Source organism: Elgaria multicarinata, chromosome 8 (assembly GCF_023053635.1).
Source record: "Elgaria multicarinata webbii isolate HBS135686 ecotype San Diego chromosome 8, rElgMul1.1.pri, whole genome shotgun sequence".
NCBI classification, from domain to species: Eukaryota; Metazoa; Chordata; class Lepidosauria; order Squamata; family Anguidae; genus Elgaria; species Elgaria multicarinata.
In genome coordinates this window covers 71,376,994-71,399,138 of record NC_086178.1, presented here as the reverse complement: position 1 = coordinate 71,399,138, position 22,145 = coordinate 71,376,994, and the positions used below count along the sequence as shown (strand labels likewise).

The window sequence follows — 22,145 nt, the reverse complement described above, 5'->3', positions numbered from 1 at the left end:
CGAGGAGCCTCAGGTGTTACCCCTCACTGCAACAGTGCCTGTGAATGCTCACTGCCCCATAACCCCTCTCAGGATGCCCTTACCTCCCTCCCTTATCAAATGTGACAGAATTAAGAACATGAACCAAATTAACCTATTTAATACTCCCAAGCTGTCTTACCGGACAGCTTGGGAGGACAAGAACAAAAAATTAGGACAAGAGCAAAAAATTCCTACTTGGCCCCCTAATGGCAACCAGCAAGCTCATACTGCCTACAGGGTGGGAGGGAGGGAGCCGCACGATGGAAGAGGTAGTTGGGAGGAGGAACATCCATTTTAGTAATTCTAATCCCCTCCCGGCCTTGTGACCCAGCATGCCAGCCAGCCATTGGCTGGCTCCTGCATCTCCTCTCCTGGCCCCACCCTCAACAGCCACCCCCCCACTCCCAGGCTATGCCGGGCATGGCAGGAGGGCGTTTTTCTATGCTATCAACATATCGAACATTTCTCAGGAAAGTTGCCAGTTATAAAGGGGTCGATAGTATCTCGGAGAAAAGTTATATATGTGAAGAAGGAGGCACACATTACATAAGCTGCAAACATAAAAGAAGAAGAGAAGGAAGTCCTCCTATATTGCATGCCTTAAATTCTATTTGTAGACATAATACTCTAAGGATACAATCCAATGCATGTTTAGACAGAAAAATGTCCTACAACTCAGAGAAAGCCTCAGCCAGCCAATTGTAGGGCTCTTTTCCTGTCTAAACATGCTCCCTAAGGCAGCCTCCCCCAAACCTGGTGCTCTTCACATGTTTTGGACTACAGCTTTCAGGATTCCTGACCATTTGTCATGCTCATTAGTGATGATGGGAGCTGAAGTCAAAACGTTATGTGGGGAGACCTGGCTAGAGAAGGGGGCTCTAATGGAAAGAAGAAATAATCAATGTCCAATGAAATTATCTATAGAAAATGAAAATGCCTAAGACATTAGGAGGGATTTCACACACACACACACACACACACACACACACACACACACACGCTAAATAGTCCCTATAGAATGGATTCATCTTTTGTACGCAGTCTTGTATATTATATTTAGTCCGACTTAGTTGATGATTTAGTTACTGTGTGAACAAAGGAGGCAGGATTTTCTCCCACCCACTCATAATGGAATTGACAAAGTGTTTCTTCCAACTTTTCCTATAACATTATTGCCTGTAACACAGTGCAGCTATGGAGATATAATTTATTTTAAGATTAACCAGGCTTTTCTGGATAAAACTAGCCACCCTTCTCTGTCGAGGAAAACAAATGATAGAACTTCTGAGATAAGTGTTGCTAAATTCATATCTGCATGGTGAAATGAGCAACTTTCAGATTATTTTCCAATATGCATGAAGTAATCACATAAGGAATCTCTGTTTGCTTTGAAATGCTCATGGTTCAGTACTCTTAAAAACAATATCTGGCTTTCAGCAAGTTGTCTAACATCATTCTGTAGTAGTCCAAACTGCCTTTTTCTCTTAGTTAACAAAGAGCTGGGTTGGGCTGATTTTGGCCAAGTTAGGTCAGTACTCAACTTTTGCCAGACTTGGATTCATATTAAAAAATCCCATACAATCTTGAGCAGTCATTAATAACAGCAAACAACAATTTCTCTCCTGTTCTGTCTTCTCCTTTCTCCTAAGAGTTTACATAGGGATTTGGGGGATATGTTTGGCTTGAATCTCACCACCAATTCCCAGCAAAATCTGGTCATTCTCTCAGCTCTTCATGGTGAAATCTTAGAACAGAATTGAAAGATAAGAGCGGTTTTGCTCTTACTCTTCTGTGTTTAGCTTCCTTCAAACACAGAGCAGGAATTCAAAAAATGAATTCAAAAGAAAGAAAAATGTGGAATAACTGCTCCCAATTAGTCATGTACTCATTCTGTTGTTATAAAGGAGTAAATGTTTTCAGACAACATTATGCTCTCCATTGTAGTCCCATGTTTACTTAGGCTGTAAAAGTTTGAATTCAGGCTAGATTGCTTTTTTGGCACGTAATTGCAGCCACTCAAAAAACAATATTGTGTCAGGTTACCAGTCCCTAAATCACAATGAATAGAGGATTTCTATAATATATCTAGGGGTGGGGGATTTATTTTTCCTTTTTGAGTATGTATCACAGTTTTATTATAAAATGTCTTCATCTATTATTACAGTGTTTGGAACTTGCTCAAAACCATACAAGATGTTTTTAAAAAGTGATAAAATAGCTTGCACATGAACTCCCAAACTATGTACGATTATTGTGATCATTGTCAGGTGTCCATGTTAAAATAAGTGCAATGTTTAGTTTGGGTTGGGAGGAAATCATCTACTCTTCAAGTACTTCTTATCGAGTGATAAAGGAAACGTTTGGCATGAGAACTTCCACCTACCCTTCTAGCAAGATAGTAGGGCTGTGGGCTGCAAAGCATCAACACCTGGAAGAAAAAGGTAGATGGTGAAAAACCCTATTCATTTCAGAATTATCAGCATCAAGATTATGTTGCATGGAATGGTACTTCCATGTATTAGGTGGCATAATTGCTTGGTCTTATTCCAACAGTGTTTATGAAAACAAGTTTCTTTTGTCCAGTTTTTGTTGAGTGGTAAGTATGGCAAAGTCAGTTCAGTTTCTGAACTTTATACCACATTTTCTATGGGGTTCCCCCTCTCCCTTTTCGAAATGCAGCTACAGTAAGAGTGAGTGACCTACCTGAAGCTGCATCCAAACAAAACTGAAGCAATGATCAGTGCCTGTAACCTTATATTCTAAGAAGCGAATGGGTGTGGTAAATAGTCTCATCATTATAAAAGCCATTCAGCCTCCCTTACGTTTCCTCAAGTTTCAGACTTGTGGTATTACTGTACTCGTTGCTACTCATGGGGCAGAATCCAACGGGGGTGCTTATGCTGTGACCAAAGCTTTCTGATATAGGGTGATCTCTCCCAATCAGACCTGGGATCTCAAAAGAGTTGGAGTAATGAGGCTGCATCCAAGAGCTCTTCTAACTTTAAATGGAATTGTTGCTTTACAGCGTACTTGTTATTCCACAGGATGTTGCAACACCTACTTCGAGAATTTGTTCTACAGGATGCCTGTAACTACTGACACAACAATTGCTGGATTCAGAATTTGAAGGCCTCTTCATCCAGTTTTCAGAAGTGATTTTATGGCATGTTTTCTGAGACTCCCCCAATACGCCATAGTTCACAGCCTTGCTGGAACTCACCATAATTCATACTACATGAACCTATTCAGCTAAAATCTAATCCATACTATGGATACATAACTGATGATATAGACGTGATAATGCATAAAATCAAATGAGACACCCAAAATGCAATTCCTGATCTCATATTCCTCCTCTTGGTATCTATTCATAAAACATAGGTATCTTTAAACTAGAATATGCACAAGAAATAAAGACAGAGGAAAAGAAAAACCTGAAAGGAAATCAGTTCTTTGCTTTGTTATTCATATACAGTGATTTTTCAATTTCATAAGGATTCCTAAGAAGTTGCTGCAAGGCTATATAGGTGGGGTGATGGATTGAGAGTTCAGTCCTTTGTTTGTTACAATCATAATAACAACTGCACCATGCCTTACCTAAGACTATGGATGCAGTAGCTACAATTCAGTACATAAACCAATAACTGCTCTTGCTTTCATTAGTGACATAGTAGAGCACATCTCCTACCTGACAAAGTTGTGTGGTCTGAAAAGCTGCAACAAAAGCTTTTTTATTGTATCTACACAATGGTGGTAGCATGCATATTCTGGTCCAACTCTTGCAATTTTGGAAGCAAAGCATACAGATTAGCAAATCAAGTACACAAAACCATGGACCAAAGGCCATTTGATATCTCCCTGTGTTGTCGGGGGGAGCTTATAGATTTATGATAGACCTACAACATATCAATAAAAACACCCTGGGTGAGTGCAGCACTGGTGGTAGCAAATTTGCCAGAGGTGCAGCTCTATGTTCAATCACATCCCAACTGGTATTCAGTCATAGAGTTACTGTAGCTAATTGTTTCTTCGCCATACTATTGATTGAAGACTTCCAAGCAAGGTTTGCATCCACATTTCAGGATCACCAGTATTGTTTCACCCAATGGGACTGAATAATGCCCTAGCCATAGCCCACCAACATGTAGTTGCTATGTTGGATAAATTTCCTTCTGACATCAGGAAATGGATGACATCCTAATTCATGGGAATAGTGAGTAAGAAGAAATACGACCCTAGAAGTCTTAAAACTTGTAGCAGGTGCAGAGTTCAACTTGAATTCAGATAAAGTCCAATTAGTCCAGCCTACAGTTAAATATTTAGGCATTGTGTTGGGACAAGATGGAAGGATGTTGAAACACACAAAGGTAGAAGGTCTATGTATATAGACAACATTCCCACAAAATGTTAAGCAATTGAGAACAGTCTTGGGGACATTCAACTTTCTGAGAACAAATGTGCCCTACATTGCCAGCATAACTCGACTAGAAGTTATTAAAGAAAAGGATGTGGTAGGGGTGGTGCCAGCACAGGAAGGGGCATTCCAAGCTATATAAAAAGGCCATCTTAAGGGCACCTGCACCACACTTCCCTGACCCCACCAAGTCACACCCCTTAAATATATTCTCTCTAGCCCCATATAATGGTAGAATTGCCCACTGGATAGTCTGTTAACTCAAAAAGGAATCAACACACAGAGACTAGCCCAAGGTGACATATTGAGTGCAGCATTGTTAGAGGGAGGGGCAATCACGACTGTGAACAGAGAGAAATGGAACAAGAAAAGGAACCATGGGACTCAGAGCAAGACTTCAAAGAAGGGCCAGGAGATATGGACCCCCAATGCATGGGGAGTGCCTATGAAGAGGGAAGGAGAATCATTCCAGTGTCCTCCATAGATGTGGAGTTAGAGGGAGTCCTGTCATCCCAGGCTTCAGTGCAAGAAACTGATATAGGGCCACTGATTGCAATATACCAATAGGAGCAGAACAGAAGGTACGTAGGATAAATCCACTTTGTGGTAGATGGTGAATATGTCTATGAGGGAATCCAGTGGTATATGTATCACTGGCAAAAAGATGGGTGGAGTACGGCAGATGGGATGGAATTAAAACATTGAGAAATATAGAGGAACATCATGACTTATATCTGACAGTTGGGACCAATAGCATGGTTAATAGCATCCACAGGTAAAGAAAAAGGGACTTGGGGGTTGAACAAAAGGGCAGATACTCCTGTCAAAAGAAGATGCTAACCAAAGCGGAGATAGTATCTAAAGTCACTAATGGAGAAAAACAGCGATTAATTATAACAGTGCATGAGTGGGCTCACCACGGAGAAGAAGAAACCTATAAGAAAGTCTCACAGATCAAGCAATAGAAAAGACAACACAGAATGGATAGGCAAATAGTACAGCATTGTTTAGTGCACTGCAGAACAGCAACAAAAATAGAGGGAGTAGCCCTGCTTCAGGAACAGAGGGCAAAAGAGCCTTGGAGAGAATTATAAATGGATTATATAGACAAACTGCCACACACGAGAGAGAGAGAGAGAGAGAGAGAGAGAGAGAGAGAGATCCTAGTAAATCAAATGTTTCAGAAGCATTCCCAACTTGGAACTCTGGTAGTGCCATCACAGCAGAGAAGTTGCAAAAGCAGGTATTTTATAGGTTTGGCACCCCAGTACCTAAGTTCAGATAGAGGAAGTGCTTTTGTGTCAGAAACTGAATCAGCTGTGTTCAGGCTTGGGAGTCAAGCAGAAATTGCCTATAAGCCTACTGATCCCAAAGTTCAGAAGCAGTCAAAAGAATGAATCAGATCATAAGAAGAGCTTTAAAGAAAGTATGCTGTGAACTCTAAACTCATTGGGTCAAAAACTTCCCCATCATTTTGATAGCCCTACAAATTTAAACTGATTACAGATAGGGTATACTCCCTACCAGGTTCTTTTGGGGCAAGCTATGAAGTGAGGCTCAGGTTTTGAAGAAGAAAGGGAATGTGCAGGAGATGAGGTCATGTGGGAATACATAAACGCAAACCAACATGAAAGACAAGAGATTCATGCCCGTATTCTCCACCAATTAACTGTGACCAAATCAGATGTAATCAGATCTGGTATCTGAAAAGAGTTGGAGTAATGAGGCTGCACACAAGATCTTTTCTAACTTCACACTGATTTATTGATTATACCAATACCATATAGAGTATTTGCACATCAAATCACAGATATTGGATATCATATATAAATGGAATTTGGTCCCTATCCAGTTCTACTCACCTCTTGGAGGCCAACCACACTCAGTAAACTTTGCTCTAGAGGTGCACACCTTCCTTATCTGTTGAGAACTCTTGACTGGGGCTATCCCCAGATCCACTTTTGTATCCATTAGACCAGTCCTTTCTTTAGCTCACAAATGTTTGACTGATGACCCATATCCATTAAACCAAAGTCACTGTACAGATGTTTGACCATCTACTCACAAATCAAGAGACTGTCATGACGGTGCAATGTTTCTGGCAAAGCTGACCACAGCCTATTTGTTATTCCATGGAATGTTATAATGGCTATATCAAACAATTGTTCTACAGGATGTTTTAATTGCAGACACAATGATTGCTGGCTTAAGAATTTAAAGGCCTCTCCATCCAGTTTTCAGAAGTGCTCATGGCAAGATTTCTGAGACCCCCAATACACCATAGCTCATAGCCTTGATAGAATCCACCACCATTCATACTACAGGAATTCGTTCACTTGAAATCTAATGCCTACTATCTTGTCATAACTGATGATATATGTGGTAATGCATAAAATTAAATGGTGGCAGATTGGCAGAGCCCCAAAAATACAATTCCTAGTCTCACAACGCTCACACTGATTCCTTTCCATCCTGGTGATTCCCTTCTGCAAGCAGTGGGTCCCGAGAATTCTGTTGTGCAAGCAGGAGCTACTGCTTATGCAAGGGAGATTTAGGGCTGCTTAGGTGAAGCCTCGATACAAGCAGAGCCTCCCATTTCTAGAAGGTAGCAGAGCTCCCTTTTATGAGCTCTGTCAACCTGCTTCCTTTTAGAAATGAGCATTTCTGTTCATTTTGGGTTAGCCTGGAAACCCTAAATTGCCATTGTGCAAGTGGTAGTGGCCACTTGTGCAACATAGCATGTCATAAGAGAATTAGCAGGGGCATAAGCACCTCCTTGGATTCTGCCCATGGAATATGATGTTGCAATGGTGAACAGGGAATCTTTTTGTCTTTTTCCATCCAATGAGAAGAATGTGATGGTTTCATACAGGTTCAGGCATGGTGTCACTTATAGTGTGCTCTTCATGGCCTATCCTTGAAGAACCTTTGTAGGCTACTATTAGCGCAGAACATTATTTATTTATTTATTTATTACATTTCTATACTGCCCAATAGCCAGCTTGCTTCTTTCTGGCTTGCTTCATTGTGGACAAATCCCAATGTTAGGGCAATGGGGTGGTTGTTGCCCAAAAGATTTTCATGAGGTGCCCTAAAGCTGATCACATCCCGTGGGTATTGATGGATTCCATAGCAAGTCTCCACATCTGACTGGCAGATAGTGGCTCGGTGGGCTGGCTCTTGGAGAAAGCTGATTTCAGGTATTAACGGCAGCATCCTGGAATTTTGACTCTGTGGAAATGGGGGGTTTGCAGCAAACTACTTGCCATTGTAACATTTGGATTGGACTTGAGAAGTACTCTTAGGGTGAAATCCTATGCATTACACCCTAAACTAAGCAGTGATTTCTTGTAGCCTTCTAGACACAATTCATAGTACAGGTTTTAATCTGGCTATAAAGAATTGTTTGGATCCCATTTCCCAAAGAGATTTCTCCCCTCCTTCCCATATTTTATACATTGCAATTAGTAAATATTATTTAAGACTGACTGGCTGAGAACACTCTGGATACCAAGAAAGAAATCTTGTTGGTGTCTGCTGCATACTTCTCAAAAACCATCACTACAGAATCCACAAAATTATAAGGATATTCTAAAACTTTTATAGTAACTTCATGTTTAGACTGTATTCTTGACATTTTGATATGCACAGTAGTAAGTATTTTAATTTTGTTTAGATTCGACATAACAGGGTTTGTTTTAGAGAGATATTTTTAAAGTTTCCCTGACTTTGTGGATTAAAAAGTGATTAAAAATACCTAAATATCTGAATAGATTTGTTTTGTTTTCTATAAAACAGGAAAATGTTTTTTTCAAAAAATACTTCCTATGGTCTCAAGAAAGAAATTAGAAATGGTCACTATTTTTTTGGTTTCTTAAAATGGTTGGTTTTTACAAAAAAATAATTTTTAGTTTAAAAAAATCACCAAGATCTGCCTTTACATGCTCAACCCTTTCCTGAAATTAATCCATATTTGTAAAATTGCAGTGGAAATAGGATTTGAGGATAGATAATGATTCAATTGTTTTATACATGACAGAATAACGACACCGTTTTGTTTGAACCAGTTGTTGCTGTAAACACAAATCTTGATAAGTCCCCTGTATGACCTAATCAATGAAATGAATTTGATTGAGAGTCTAAAAGCTCTGCTTTCTGTGTCTTTATTCTGTACTTCCTTCTCCAGCAATATATATATGTGAACCGCCCAGAGAGCTTTGGCTATTGGGTGGTATAGAAATGAAATGAAGTAAATAAATAAATAAATGGCTGGCTGAAAAGCCCCATCTAACTGCACTTCAGTTGGGAAAAAAAAGAAAAAGAGAAAGAGGAAGGTAACAAAAAACAGAGTCCTTTTAAACAATTAATCATTTGGGGCATAGGAGAGAAAGATTGTGCTTTAAAAGTAAGGAAACACTTACCAGAACATGATGTTCATGTCTGCGTGGATTTTAGAAGCTGAGTACCATTTATGAGCTGGCTGGTTTGCTGTCTACTGCCAGTTTGCAATAATTGGGCCAAGATTACATCTTCGTTTTGCATCTTGTATTCTATTAACAGGTGTCTGCAGACTCTAGCTCCTCCATGAACTCCAACACTCCTTTGGTGAGGATAACTACTCGTCTCTCCTCCAATGCTGATGCTCCAATGTTGGCAGGAGTCTCAGAGTATGAATTACCAGAAGATCCAAAATGGGAGTTTGCAAGGGATAAGTAAGTGAAATCTTGCCTTTAATGGCATTTCAGAACCTCTGGTGAAAAAAGGAGACCTCCATCCATCCAAGCCATACTCCTCCATTTACAGTGCTTTCTACTTACACCATTTGTGTTTACAGGTGCTAAAGTAAACTATCATAGAGGACACTGGGTCACCAAAAAATTACAGTAAACATATTTAAATTTAAGTTATTTTCTTTTCTGAGAGGGTAGAATTCTCCAAATCTTTACTACCCAGATATAGACATCTTTTAATTTTCATATGCCTGCCTGCTTGTTTGTTTGAATAATTAGGTGGCCAAAAATGCGAGAATGGTTTAAGGGAGGAGTAAGGTTTCTTTTTCTGTCTTATTTGAATATCATTTTTATTGTACAACAAAATATCATTTTATAACAAAAGGTTTTATCAATTTTAAAAGAACAACAATCTTCAGCAGGTTCTACACTACTGCTTTATAATGGTATTGAAGTGCACTGACAACTGTTGGTGCCAATGACACATTCCATATACTGTTTTTAAACCGCTTTCATAGAGTTATATCCTGTTTGGTTTAGATCTGGCCTTTGTTCCTTGCATTAATTTTACAGTTTATCAGACTGATGCAGGGCTAGAAACTTGCTTTTCTATTTTAAGAATTAAAAAATGATATTTTGAGGTCCTTGTATACATCAGGTTACCCGGATCTACACTACTGCTTTAGAGTGCTTTATAACAGTTTTGACATCTATATATGGAGTGTGTCCTGGGCCCCGACAGTTGTCAAAACTGGTATAAAGCACTTTAAAGCACTTTAAAGCAGTAGTGTAGATCTGGCCCCAGATAACATGAAATGTTATGCCAGGCAACAGAACAACCAATTATCTTATAAAGCACCTACATTTTTTTTATAATTGCTACACAGAAATTAAAATGTAAGACAGTCTCTGTGGCAGGGTCTTGCTATTTACTGTTTTACTCTGTACAGCACCATGTACACTGATGGTGCTATATAAATAAATAAATAATAATAATAATAATAGTGGGCATGATTTAAAAAGAAAGGAAAGTGGGGAGGGAAGAGGAAAGCAAGCAGTGGAGGCAAAGAGGGGAAAGTAAGTTCCCCCAACTGCCTGGCTGATAATTGGCATCAGGCTGGACTTTGCCATGATATTTCTCCTGGGAGGCAATAGTAGCTCTTGCTCCTGTGATTGGCTATTGAGGCCAAAAACCTTAGATTTAGGAAATGGTAATGCACCATAGGTATTCTGATAGATTGTTTCTTGGTCCAATGGAGGCAAAGTGATTCAAAGCTGCTGCATTGGATAACAGTTTGCATCCAGAAACAAGGCAATGTGTGCAAAAGTACATGTGAATACCCATGAGGCTATCTAGCTGTTTGTCTGACTGTCTATCTATAATTCGTTTTTATTGTGAAATTTCAATCGCCCCAAAAGAAAATATAAAAAAGAGAAACTATATAGATTTGTCAACAGCAACAACAACAATAACTCTATTTCTTACCTGCCTCTCCATTTAGATCGAGGCAGGGAGCAACAATAAGTATAAAATACATAAAACTAAATTAAAAACATAGTATACATTTTTAAAACATCCTAAAAACATCCTAAAATTCCTAAAATCCTAAAAACGTCATAAAATTCCGATATCTGCCTCAATGAATACATATGAAATGCACATGTATGAAAATACAACTTTCTAGTAATTATACATTAGCATGAGATAATGTATGCATAAATATTTTCTTAAGGACTGAAGTGTGCATGCAACCTTGTATTGCCTCTGGATTCTCAGATTAGAAGGGTCCAATGGGAATCTGTAGTCCATTTGACTTCCTGATCCTACAATGTGATCAGAGTTCTTTCTGAATAATTAAGAGCTACTAATACTCTGGGCACCAGTTTGGGCTAACGAGGAATTACTGTCTTTCTCCTCCTGGGTGGATATACATTCTAGCTGGTTCTGATATGATATTTTAATATGCAGAAGTAGCTCACTAAATAAATCTCTTCTTAATAAAGCTGCATACTTTGGTATAAAATTGTGTAGCACAACATTTGTTGCACACACAACCTTGTTGTCATAACCCTTTTTGTTCATGGTGGCACATGAAAACCCTTGCCTGTATTACTTAAAAATTGACCCAAAGTGTAGCTAGCCAATTGGGTGTATGCACCGCATTCAGCTTTGGGGATGCTACTGCAAAGCTTTAAAAAAGCCTATATGAATTGGACTAACTTATGATTTTCAAACAAAATGAACACAGCTTTTCCCACTGCCACCATGTGCTGATACTCACCTTCTATGTATGATATACATTAGGATTGAAATATCCTTACAGTAAAACCGGACACACATTGCAAACAGGGTTAATTTTAGTCAGTATTTAATGTGTAGACAATCATTACATAGATTTTAGAATCTGCCCTGCAATTTCAACCCAATTGTTTGGAAAATTTAACTCTGGTATTTATATAATATAATATAATATAATATAATATAATATAATATAAAGCCTTTTACATGCATTTCTAGAAATATTCTTAATTATGTGGATGAAAAGTGGTGCCACACATTTCACTTGCCACCTGTAAGATTCTAGTCAACAGTGGGGGTCTGTATACTTAATTCTGTCAGCCTTTCCCTTAGGGGAAACATTAATGCGGAAAATCTTAGAGCATTAAACATTTGAAAACAGCATTCGGCATAAATGTGGGTGGAGCGGGTTTGTAATGAAAGAAGGCTCTTTAAGAGCAGTTTATTAGATTGGGGGGCCGCAGGCACACAATGACAGGATTGTTATGCTCATACTAGAAGCACAAGAGCACATAAATTAACCATTTTCCAATGCAAATGTTTGCTTTCTGCCAAGAACTTAAATTGAATTTTAGTTTCGGAGAAAATGCAGCATGATCTCAGCACAAAACATACAACCCTTTGGTCTTTGTGTATTGTCAAAGTAGCATGCACTTTTCATAACAGATATAACCCAATGTATACATTCACATTAGCATGATTAAATTGAAAGCTTTTTCCAATTAAAAGTCTCTATTTAAACTCATCCTATTTGATTTTTAATCGTGGCATTTTGCCAGGCCCATTTAATTTTCTCCAGGAGAGAAGACAGTGCACTCTTCATATACAAGACACATTAATACAGCTAGTGGATGATATAGGCAGAAAGCACTCTTGTTAATTCAACATCTCCTCTGTGCTTAATTCCTAATCTGAGATTGTTATTGAGAATGTCTGTTGTAGAAGACTGAAACAACAACAGTAATCAAACAGCAGCAGCAAAAATAAAATTTAAAAAAAATGCAAGGAAAAGATGACAAAGCTACACATGAAAAACAGTATCCTTTATTCCTGGCACATTTCCAGATTAAATTTTTGTTCCAGGGAAGGTGTCTTTTACATTTAAGTATGACGATCTGATCTTACCTTCACAATATTGATGGCCAAGAACTTCTTCTATGAATACATCTCCAAAGTTACCGCAGTAAAAAGTCACAACCCCTTTTCAAAAATCTTGTTTAATTGTCTCAATAAAAGTTTCTTGCCTTGACTTCAGAGATATATTCATAGAAGAAGTTCTTTAACCATTGGTATTGATAGAGTGACCACATCCTCCTTAAGCATATGTCTCTCTTTAAATGTGTTGAGAATAAAATAATAATAATAATAATAATAATAATAATAATAATAATAATAATTGTTACCCGTGCTCCCTCTGGGTTGAGGCAGGGTACAACACAAATAACAACCTTGTATTATCCTACACAGCTACAGAAGCCCTCCTATCTGATTTTGCAAATGCAAATATGAGGCTGGTTGTGGTTACTTAGCAGTGAATAAAAATACACTGCACATGCTCTATGATGCTCTCTTCTGGAGCATTCTGAAAAAGTAATAGAAAATAGGTAGCTCTTCCTTTTGTGACGCTTATTCAGCATTTTATGGGTATTCATCCTGAGTCCTTTTCCTGTGTGTCTGGAATAAAACCCTGAATTTTATGTGGAATAGGACTCTGAATAGGACTTGTGCACATTTCTTTTAGTATCTTAAGCAAACAAGGGCCACTTTTTATAAGGAGTACAATTCATTCCAAAGCATCTTTTAAAAAGCTGTGTGTCTTAATGTCTTCTATCCTGTTGATATTTCAAAGCTCCCTTTAAAGGATATTGTTGTCACCCTAATAAATTATGTTAACTTTCAGTTAATTAAAACTAAACATAGACAAATAAATACATTTTCTGGTTACTTTGTTGCCTAGCTGGAAAAGGTATTGATGTGGGGTGGAGAACAATAACTCAGCTTCAGAGCAACAAATTAAAAAGTTCAGGGTAATTTTAAGGCACTTGAGTATTACAAATACACTGCATTTGGAGAGCCCAGTACATCTTACCAGCTAGCCATAAAATCAAATTCCTGTTCCTGCCAGTAAATGAGGAGGTTTTGCCAGGTGAATATTAATTACACACAGGTCTTGTTCCTCAGAAGTCTGACTGGAGGAGTGCGCACAAACTCTAGCTTGTACTATAATACCCTTTGTAGGTCTTTATGACAAATGCCCTAGTCAAAATGTTTGCTGAAAGATCCCTTTATTTTTCGCTCTTGTGTTACGCCGACTTCATCCCCTCTTCAGATGCTGTGTGCTAATCCTCTATTTACATCCCTAGGTTGACGCTAGGGAAGCCCCTTGGGGAAGGATGCTTTGGTCAAGTTGTCATGGCGGAAGCAGTGGGAATTGACAAAGACAGGCCAAAAGAAGCCGTTACTGTTGCAGTGAAAATGCTGAAAGGTAATAGGGGGGAGAGGCAGGAATTGAGTTAAAGAGGCAGGTTCTGCAAAGAATGTTTCTTTTGTGGCATACGGACTCTCTAACTGTAGAAGGCCAAAGTTCATTTAGTTCACCTCGGGCTTCAGCAGTTTTGAGTCTAAATCAGTTCTTTTGACAGCTTATTTATCTTTCTCAACGGGTATTTACAAGCAAGTCAAAGTCTTGTTATGATTGTTTATTCCTCATCTCTTGATTTGGTCCACAGGGATATGCTTTATGCTCTCATTTAGTTGATTAAAACTTACTCAAAGGCATTTGTAGCATAACCACATTGAGAAATAAATTACTGGACTTGATCCAATCTCTTCTAGTACATTTTAAAAGAGAGAAAGAGAGACCAACAGTTTATAAAAGGATATATGTACAAACATGATGATAGTGAGAGATATTCTGAGACCTTAATTTTAAAAATGCATGCTTATAATTTTATCTAAATGGTGGAAGCCATTGTCAACAAACATAGGGCAGCATCCAGCACTGCCGTTACATGGCCAGTTGTGTTCTGCATGCATCTCCCACCAATGTGGAATGACAATTTAGATTTCTAGGGCAACCTGAAACTAGCGGAAATACTCATTTCTGGAAGTGAGCAGACCAGCAGAGCTCACCTAAGGCCAGTTCTACTAGCAGATGGACAGCATAGAGTTCTGTCCAGTGGATATTCTTCCAGCGTCTTTTGGCCAAACAAAAGCAGCCACCATGCAAGGTTCACAATTGCTTATAAGAAAAGAGAAAGACCGTCTTGGAAGAGTGCTTTGTATTAATCATTAGTTATGGAAATAGCTTTATTATTTAGTGCAATATCACATGAGTTGTAGAATTTAGTGGTACAAATCCTTGGGCACTGGGAAAACTGAAGATAAACCAAATGGAACTTTTGCTAATAATTGTCTGATATGTTCTTCTCACCTGGAACATTTGCATTCAAGGCACAGAGACGGAGGAAATAATGATAAAGGAGGTGATTCCCCATACCATAATAGTCTGATTTGAAATAAGCAGTATCTATTTCCTTTTGGCAACCAGTTTGAGTTCTATCTTGCAATTGTAGATTTAATATACTGTAATTAATAATACGTTAGATTTGTAGAAAGCCAGTTACTTACTGAAAAACTGTCACCCTCATATAGTTTCTCCTATTAAAGACAAGAAAAGCAAACACCCTCATCTAGTAGACTGGAATGCTCGATCACTGACAGTCAAAATCTCATATTGGGAAACCATCCACCTGCCTCACATGTAAGAGAGCAACCAGCACTTGTCATCAATGCAGTGGTAAAGGAAATTCTGTTACATACAGGAGCAGATTAGGATCTGCATGTTTAGGAGGATCTGTGATTCTAAATTTGCAAACAGTCATTGCAAATGTATAATATCCGTTCTGAAAGAGGAACTCCAGTCAGTTCATAGACACTTCCAGAGAAAGCCATCCTGCCCGCAAACGCTATTGGTATTGCTCTAGTGGTCACTTATGCTAGTGCAAAATAATTTACATCAGTGGTAGTGACAAATAGGATACTGACCTATATGTTTTTCTTAATTTTTGTTTTGATCCTTCTTGATTTCCTCCCTACTTTCCTTGGAGTTTAACTGAAAAAGAAGCAGAGCACACAACTGAGACAACAAAAGGGAAAACAGTTTATTTTGGACCTGGCCTGAGAACCAAGATTATCGGGAAATGCTGTTCAGATCGAGAAGGCTGCATTTGATTTCTTTAAATTACATCATACCAGTTGGATTATCTATAGTGAATCAATGCAGCAGTTCATGAAGAAAAATGAGTTGGGCTGGTACATTAGTTAAAACTGTCTGTGGAACTTGTTCTGTCCTGTGCAGATGATGCTACAGAAAAAGACCTGTCTGACCTAGTGTCTGAGATGGAGATGATGAAAATGATTGGGAAGCACAAAAATATCATCAATCTCCTTGGGGCCTGTACACAGGATGGTGAGTGTCATTTTGAGTTTGCAAACTGGAGGTGATGAAATAATGCCGTCTCATTATGCCGTGTAGAGTAGCTATTAAATCTGTGCAAGTGAAATGGAAATGTCATTGTAAAAGGCAGTGGAGAGGGATAAGTGAGATGGTCGATGATATCTATTTTGAAGAATTCCAGGAAATAGCATTCTGGGCATTAAAAACTGATATAAAAGCAATGGCCAGCATTTTCTGAATCATAGACACTGGTACAGAATTGCTACGTTTTATTGGGCATACTGTCATATATCTCTGCCCCAGTTTCTGTGTTTTTACACAAAACTTCCCTCCACTCCAAAGAACAGAGGGTCATTTAATGCTGCTTGGGTGGTTTAATGTTATTTAGTTCATTCTATCCTCCTTGGATGCATGTTTCCCTACTGTTTTCTTCTTCAATTGAAAATAGGGAAAGAACAGTGAGGCAGAGAAACTCTCTGGGAGGGAGGTCTCTAGGTGAAATATTAATCTGATTCTATGGGGTGAATATGCCTGAGTAGCCCCTTCAGAGGAGATTGCACAATTCCTTGCGGTGGGAGATGCAAAAGATGTATTTCACATGAGACAGAAGCCTATTCACATTTTATTAAAACTGGAAAACTCACCACACGAGCAGGAACTGGGGCTGTACCAAGTAGCCCCACCCCCTGAAGTGACACACATTACATAGTCCCACCCCTAACATCTGTACATACAGCATAAAGGTCTGTAGGCCTCCAAGTGAGCTGGAACACTGCACTATTGGAATTCCAACTCATGCGGAGGTTCCCTCCCTTCAGACTTTTGCTTTGTGTTATTAGGAATGGAATTACATAATGTGCAGCACGTTTGGGGGTGGGGCTACTCATTGTTGACTCACTCATGTGGTGATTTTTTTCTTGTTTCAATAATACACAAATAGGGCTAGGGATGCAGAGGAATAGGAAACACACTTTTGCTTCCTGTTCCTTTTGTATTATTTTTGTATTTTTAATATAAAATGCCCCTTTTCACCATGGTTACACAATGCAAAGATTGAACTATCCCCCTGCCTTTCAGTAAGATTGTAATTGTACATGTGAAAGTTCAGTCAAAGATTTGGTTCACATGTCACAACAAGCCACCATGGGTTAATTTAGCAGTGGGGCTTGTTGCGTGCTGGCTGACATTTTTATAATGCAAGCCATAGTAGTTGTTAATATGGTTAACAAATCATCCACAGCCCTAAAACATCCATGCAACAACAGGTTTGCATGATACAACAAGCTGCAATGCACCCCCACTGCGGATTGCATTTTAAAAATGTCAGCCAGTGTGCGACCACAAGTCCCTCAGGTGAATTAACCCACAGTGGCTTTTCATGATGTGCAAACATGATGTGGGAAGAGGGCTATTTAGTCTGCTTGGTGTTTTTGAATATGTTTAATGGGAGTGGGTGGATGAGTAGGTCGGTATGTGCATAAGTATATGGAAAAAGTGTGTGTGTGTGTGTGTGTGTGTATGAAGGCAACTGACCATAATTGTATGTGTTAAAGAATCGTACTGACTTTTATACTTCAGTAAATTTGCTATTTATATTAGAGATAGGGTGAGCTTATATTCTGAATAAATAAGGAATAGTAATATTTTTAGGTCTCCCATGAATCTGAAAATGTGGGATCGACTGTACTTTTATGAGTCAATGGCACTGAACATTTTTTGTCCCACTTTTCATTCTTTCTCTGTGTATGTGTTCACCTTGAAGGTCCACTATATGTGCTCGTCGAATATGCTTCGAAAGGGAATTTGCGAGAATACCTGCGAGCACGGCGGCCACCAGGAATGGAATATTCATTTGATATTAACCGGGTACCAGAAGAGCAGATGACGTTCAAAGATTTAGTCTCATGTACATACCAATTGGCAAGAGGCATGGAATACTTAGCATCACAAAAAGTAAGCCAAAGCTATTAAAATATTTTCTTTTGCTTTTTTAATGCTGATATTAGCCATGTTTAACTTGAAGGCCGCTAAAGACGGCCAGAACAGTTTTATGCTGCCATGTGAGCTCTTTCTTTGCATCTCACAATAGCATTTATTAAATCTGAAGAATGAGATCAGCATCCCTTCTATGTGATGTGGCATTAGGAGCTCTTGCAGATGGAGCCATCCTCATTTACTGCAATGGGATTGTGCAAAGGGTTGTGTGTGTGGATCTCCTCCCTCAGTTAAAATGAATGGGAGAGCCCTCTTGAGAACACTACATGTAGCCGACACTTCCTTAGCAAATTACTGGACTGGGATGGAGAATTGTAAAGCGCTTTTCTCCCTGAAAAGTGGGCTACCAGTATAGAGCTTACATGTGGTGAAGGAGTTGGATCAGACTTTCCCCATTTCTCCACGTGTGCAATAGGCCTTCATGCACAGGGTATAATGCATGTTTAATCCACAAAACAGAGGATTAAAGAGTTTGCAGATTTGGTCTACATACATTGAGTTCAATGTCCATTGGTGTATACCAGTATTCCGTTGAACAGAAATGCATTTGGCAAGCCCAGAGATTGTATGGGTATGCTATTGGAGGGATAGGCATATCTCATCCCATTCTATATATTGGCTTAGATCTTAAGTTCCCATAGCAGAACTCTGCTCTGGAGGATTGGGGGATCTTCTGGAACTGTGTGAGAGGTGATGCTGAGGACTGCCAATGAAAGAAGTAATTGGCAAAAATTGCCTTCGCCCCCTTCTGCCAGCAGAAGTCTCCCTGTTTGCCAAATGGCAGCTCAGTATTGAAGCCATTGTGTTGATATACCCAGCCCCAGTAATATACAAATGTCAGGTAATAGTGGCAGGAACAAAGCAATTGTATGATCTTTATAATGGCAGGATAAAAATTGTTTGCATGATTGTCAGGGAACAAGCGTCTGAAAATATGTGCAGTGTTTTTTGAGTCGTACTTTTCTTAAGCTCTTCTCTTGATTTTATGGAACTGTGTCATGGTGTCTGGACATTTGAAAACAGTAATTGGAGGACTATTGATCAAGCTAACTGTTTAGAAGATCTTAGCTGCGAAGAAGGACATTTTCACACATTTCAAAATGCTAGGCAGGAGCCATAGTCTACCTTGCCTCATTCATCTGGAATTGCAGAACATTTCCAGATGTGACTGGCAGCAATCATGTTCATAAAAATACTTTGCAAATTATGTTCATCATGGGTGCAAAAAGTAAAAATAAAACTGTTAGTAGCCCGTAGAGTAGCCTGTAGTGCTGAGCAACATGTCCACCCCTACTTTGAAGTGTTTCAGCTAATCTCTTTGAATAGTTTCATCAGCTTTTTTAAATATTAATATTATATTAATAAGTATTATTACTAGCAGAATTGTTCATAAAGGTTCCAGAAAAGCCTCCAAATGTATTTGGTTACAAATATATGCATGAGTAATCAAACTCTAGGTTATGCTTGTTAAGGTTTCTATTAAAGGTGGAGTCAGGGAAAAAATAAGTCTTCAGCAAATAATATTACAAAATGAACTTAGGGATTCATAAATTCAAAACTAATGTGGATAAACTGTGAGCTGCTTAGCCAAGCAGGCAACAAAAACATAACCTTGAGATCTGGCTTACTAAACTAAGGCCACAACATACTGCTAACTTACTGAATATGAAAGAGAGAGACACGTTCAGTTCTCTAGAGCCTTCATGGGAATTTTATATGCGAGCATTAGATAACCAGTGAAAAGAAGTTGCAACCTTCTGTGAATAAATTAGTAATTTGTCTCCACTTAAAATATTTGCCTGTTGAGAAAACTAGCTGAAACAGCATAACTTCAATATTCACTCCACAGAGACCCATATTTGTCAGTTTCCTCTATCGCTACACATTGTCTTAAGTTATAATTAAGTAAACCTTACATTTTCCTGTGTAACACAGCCTGTAACACATTTCAGTCTTCTGCTTAATAGTTTGAATAAGGATGAGGGTGGAGTTACTTAGACAGCTTTGCTAGTGCTGATTTAGGTGGAATATAATTGGTTTTGCTGTTGACCTGACCACAATATCATTACAGGGTGAGGAGGTATTGGGCAGAGACCAGCGATAAGGTGGGGGAAAGAACCTACTACCAAGTAACTTACATCACAAATTGTGTAGTAGTTGGTCATCAGTGCTCCAATGTATGCATCACATGTTACATTAGAAATAATGACATTTTCCAGTATTATAGATTCTATCTGAATTTCGAGGCAGCTAAAATCAAAACAAAAAAAAATGCCATTGTTGGATACTTTTTTTTTTAGAATCCTAAAATACTGAGCATCAACCCAAAGGTTTAGGATTTTGGGAAGTTCTGTGAAATAGTTCTGTCCTAATCTAGTGAGCATTGATCAGTGTGCCGAAATGGTTCTTTCTCACAAAATGGTGCCCAGGGCTGCTGCGGGTGTTTTTGTGCAGAGAATACACCTTTGGATTTTCAGGTGTAGCATTCACCTGGGTATAGAAAACCATGAGTATGACAGAAAGCTGTGACTATGTGGGCTGGGGGGAGGGTGCACTAAAGGTGCCATTGCTGAGAAGGAGAGAATGGTGCCTGCATCCTTATTCATGTAGGAGAACTTGAGGCTCAGAGGGGAACCTGGTGATGTCTGCAGGAGTAAATTAAAATTTGGCCAAGAAAGGCAAAATCAAATTATGGCAGGCAAGATCAGATCAAGTAGGTAAAGTTTGGTCAAGGTAGGTAAAGTCAAATGATAGCAGGCAAAGTCAAGGCAGTAGCCCTCTTACACAGAGGGCCAATGAAAGCAGTACCTTGGACAGCTACAAATGAGCCCTGCTGGCTAAAGCTCTCTCCTGCTAGGACAACTATACAAAGATGCTGTCTCAGCAGAGAGTTAAGGCCAACTGAAACCTTATGTAGGTAGACAAGACGTGTATTCCCCATCCTCTCCAAAAAACTGACTGGACAATTAGATGTCCCTCATCTGATTTTGCACTTTTGGACTTCTGTAAGTGTGGCAAGATGGAAATGCTGCTGGTGACTCATCCTCTGATTCAGAGGAATGTGGCAGGCATGTGTCCTCTGGCTGTTAGGGCACTGAGCTTTGACTTCATCAGAAACTTTTGCTGCATACTAAAAGGTCTGATTGCTGGGAGTAATGACAATTGCCTGGCATTACTTGTTAGATAACGGATGTAGGGGCAGGTAAGGCTGCATGAATTAGGTGCACAGCTGTTGATTGGTATTGCCTGCATCCATATGCTCAATTGAGAGAAATTGTTTTCACATAAAGTGCCATCACATCAATTTATTAATATTCTATCTGGGAGAAAATATAGGTAGGTCCTTATTTATTTGATGGTAGTTTAGGTGAAAGTTCTACTATACACAGGGAGGGGGTGAGAAATAAAGGCCTGCATTTCCTGGATGTCATCAGATAAAATGCAGCAGCAGTTGGAGAGAATTTGAACGTTCTTCTGAGTGGATATCCAGGCCTTTTTCTTTATTTTGTCTCTGCATATTAGTGGATCCAAAATGAATTTATCCACTATTGTTTTGTTGAATTGTACAGCAGTGGTTATATGCTGCCATATTCTCAATGCCCCCATTGCCACTTGTGCACAAGTAATGGAATGGAAATAATGTGTAAGAGGCCATTCATTAAATAAGGAAACAGAAGCTATTAGTGTAGTTTTAAGTCCTGTTCAGGTGTTAAGCTTGAAGAGGATTCATAAAGCTGTGATAGGAACATGGGGCTATGCATGCTGGCTCTGTCATCTAGGTCCCACTGCATTCCAGTCCTGCCCCCTCAGGCATGTTCAATGGCAAGTTCTGAAAAGGAGTTCTACTCCTGTTTGCTTAAGATGAGGGACCCTTTCAAGCCCCTTTTCAGACCTTGCCCCGATGGCAACTTATTCCAGAAGTGAGGGACCACTATGGAAAAACCCGTCTCTGGTGTGGTTTCCCAACTAACCGGTCTCACAGATGGGCAAATGAGGAGGGCCTCTCTTGCTTAACACCTGAGCAGGACTACAGTGGATTAGACAGTCATTTTGCTAGTTCTCAGCCATTTTCCAGGTAAATGGCAAATGCTAATTATAATATTTGGTTGGGAATGAGGAGGGAGGGGGGGAATGAGTCAGTCAACTCAGTATGGACTAATAGTCAACTCAACACTGATCCTAATCCATACCACAGTTGATTATTATCATGTTATGTGATGAGTAGCC

The 22,145-nt window shown here is 39.1% G+C and overlaps 1 protein-coding gene across 8 annotated transcripts in view; it reads left to right on the top strand.

Annotated features, from left to right (window-relative positions):
• FGFR2 (fibroblast growth factor receptor 2) overlaps positions 1–22,145 on the top strand; it is a 131,195-nt gene that overhangs the window by 95,972 nt on the left and 13,078 nt on the right. For 5 of the 8 annotated variants that reach the window (XM_063132743.1, XM_063132747.1, XM_063132746.1 and 2 more), the window contains 4 exons: positions 8,997–9,147; positions 13,828–13,949; positions 15,825–15,935; positions 17,686–17,876. In XM_063132743.1, the coding sequence (XP_062988813.1) occupies positions 8,997–9,147; positions 13,828–13,949; positions 15,825–15,935; positions 17,686–17,876 (575 nt within the window). Of the gene's footprint in view, positions 1–8,995; positions 9,148–13,827; positions 13,950–15,824; positions 15,936–17,685; positions 17,877–22,145 lie in introns of all 8 variants that reach the window. The other 3 variants (XM_063132748.1, XM_063132745.1, XM_063132744.1) reach the window with 1 other exon arrangement.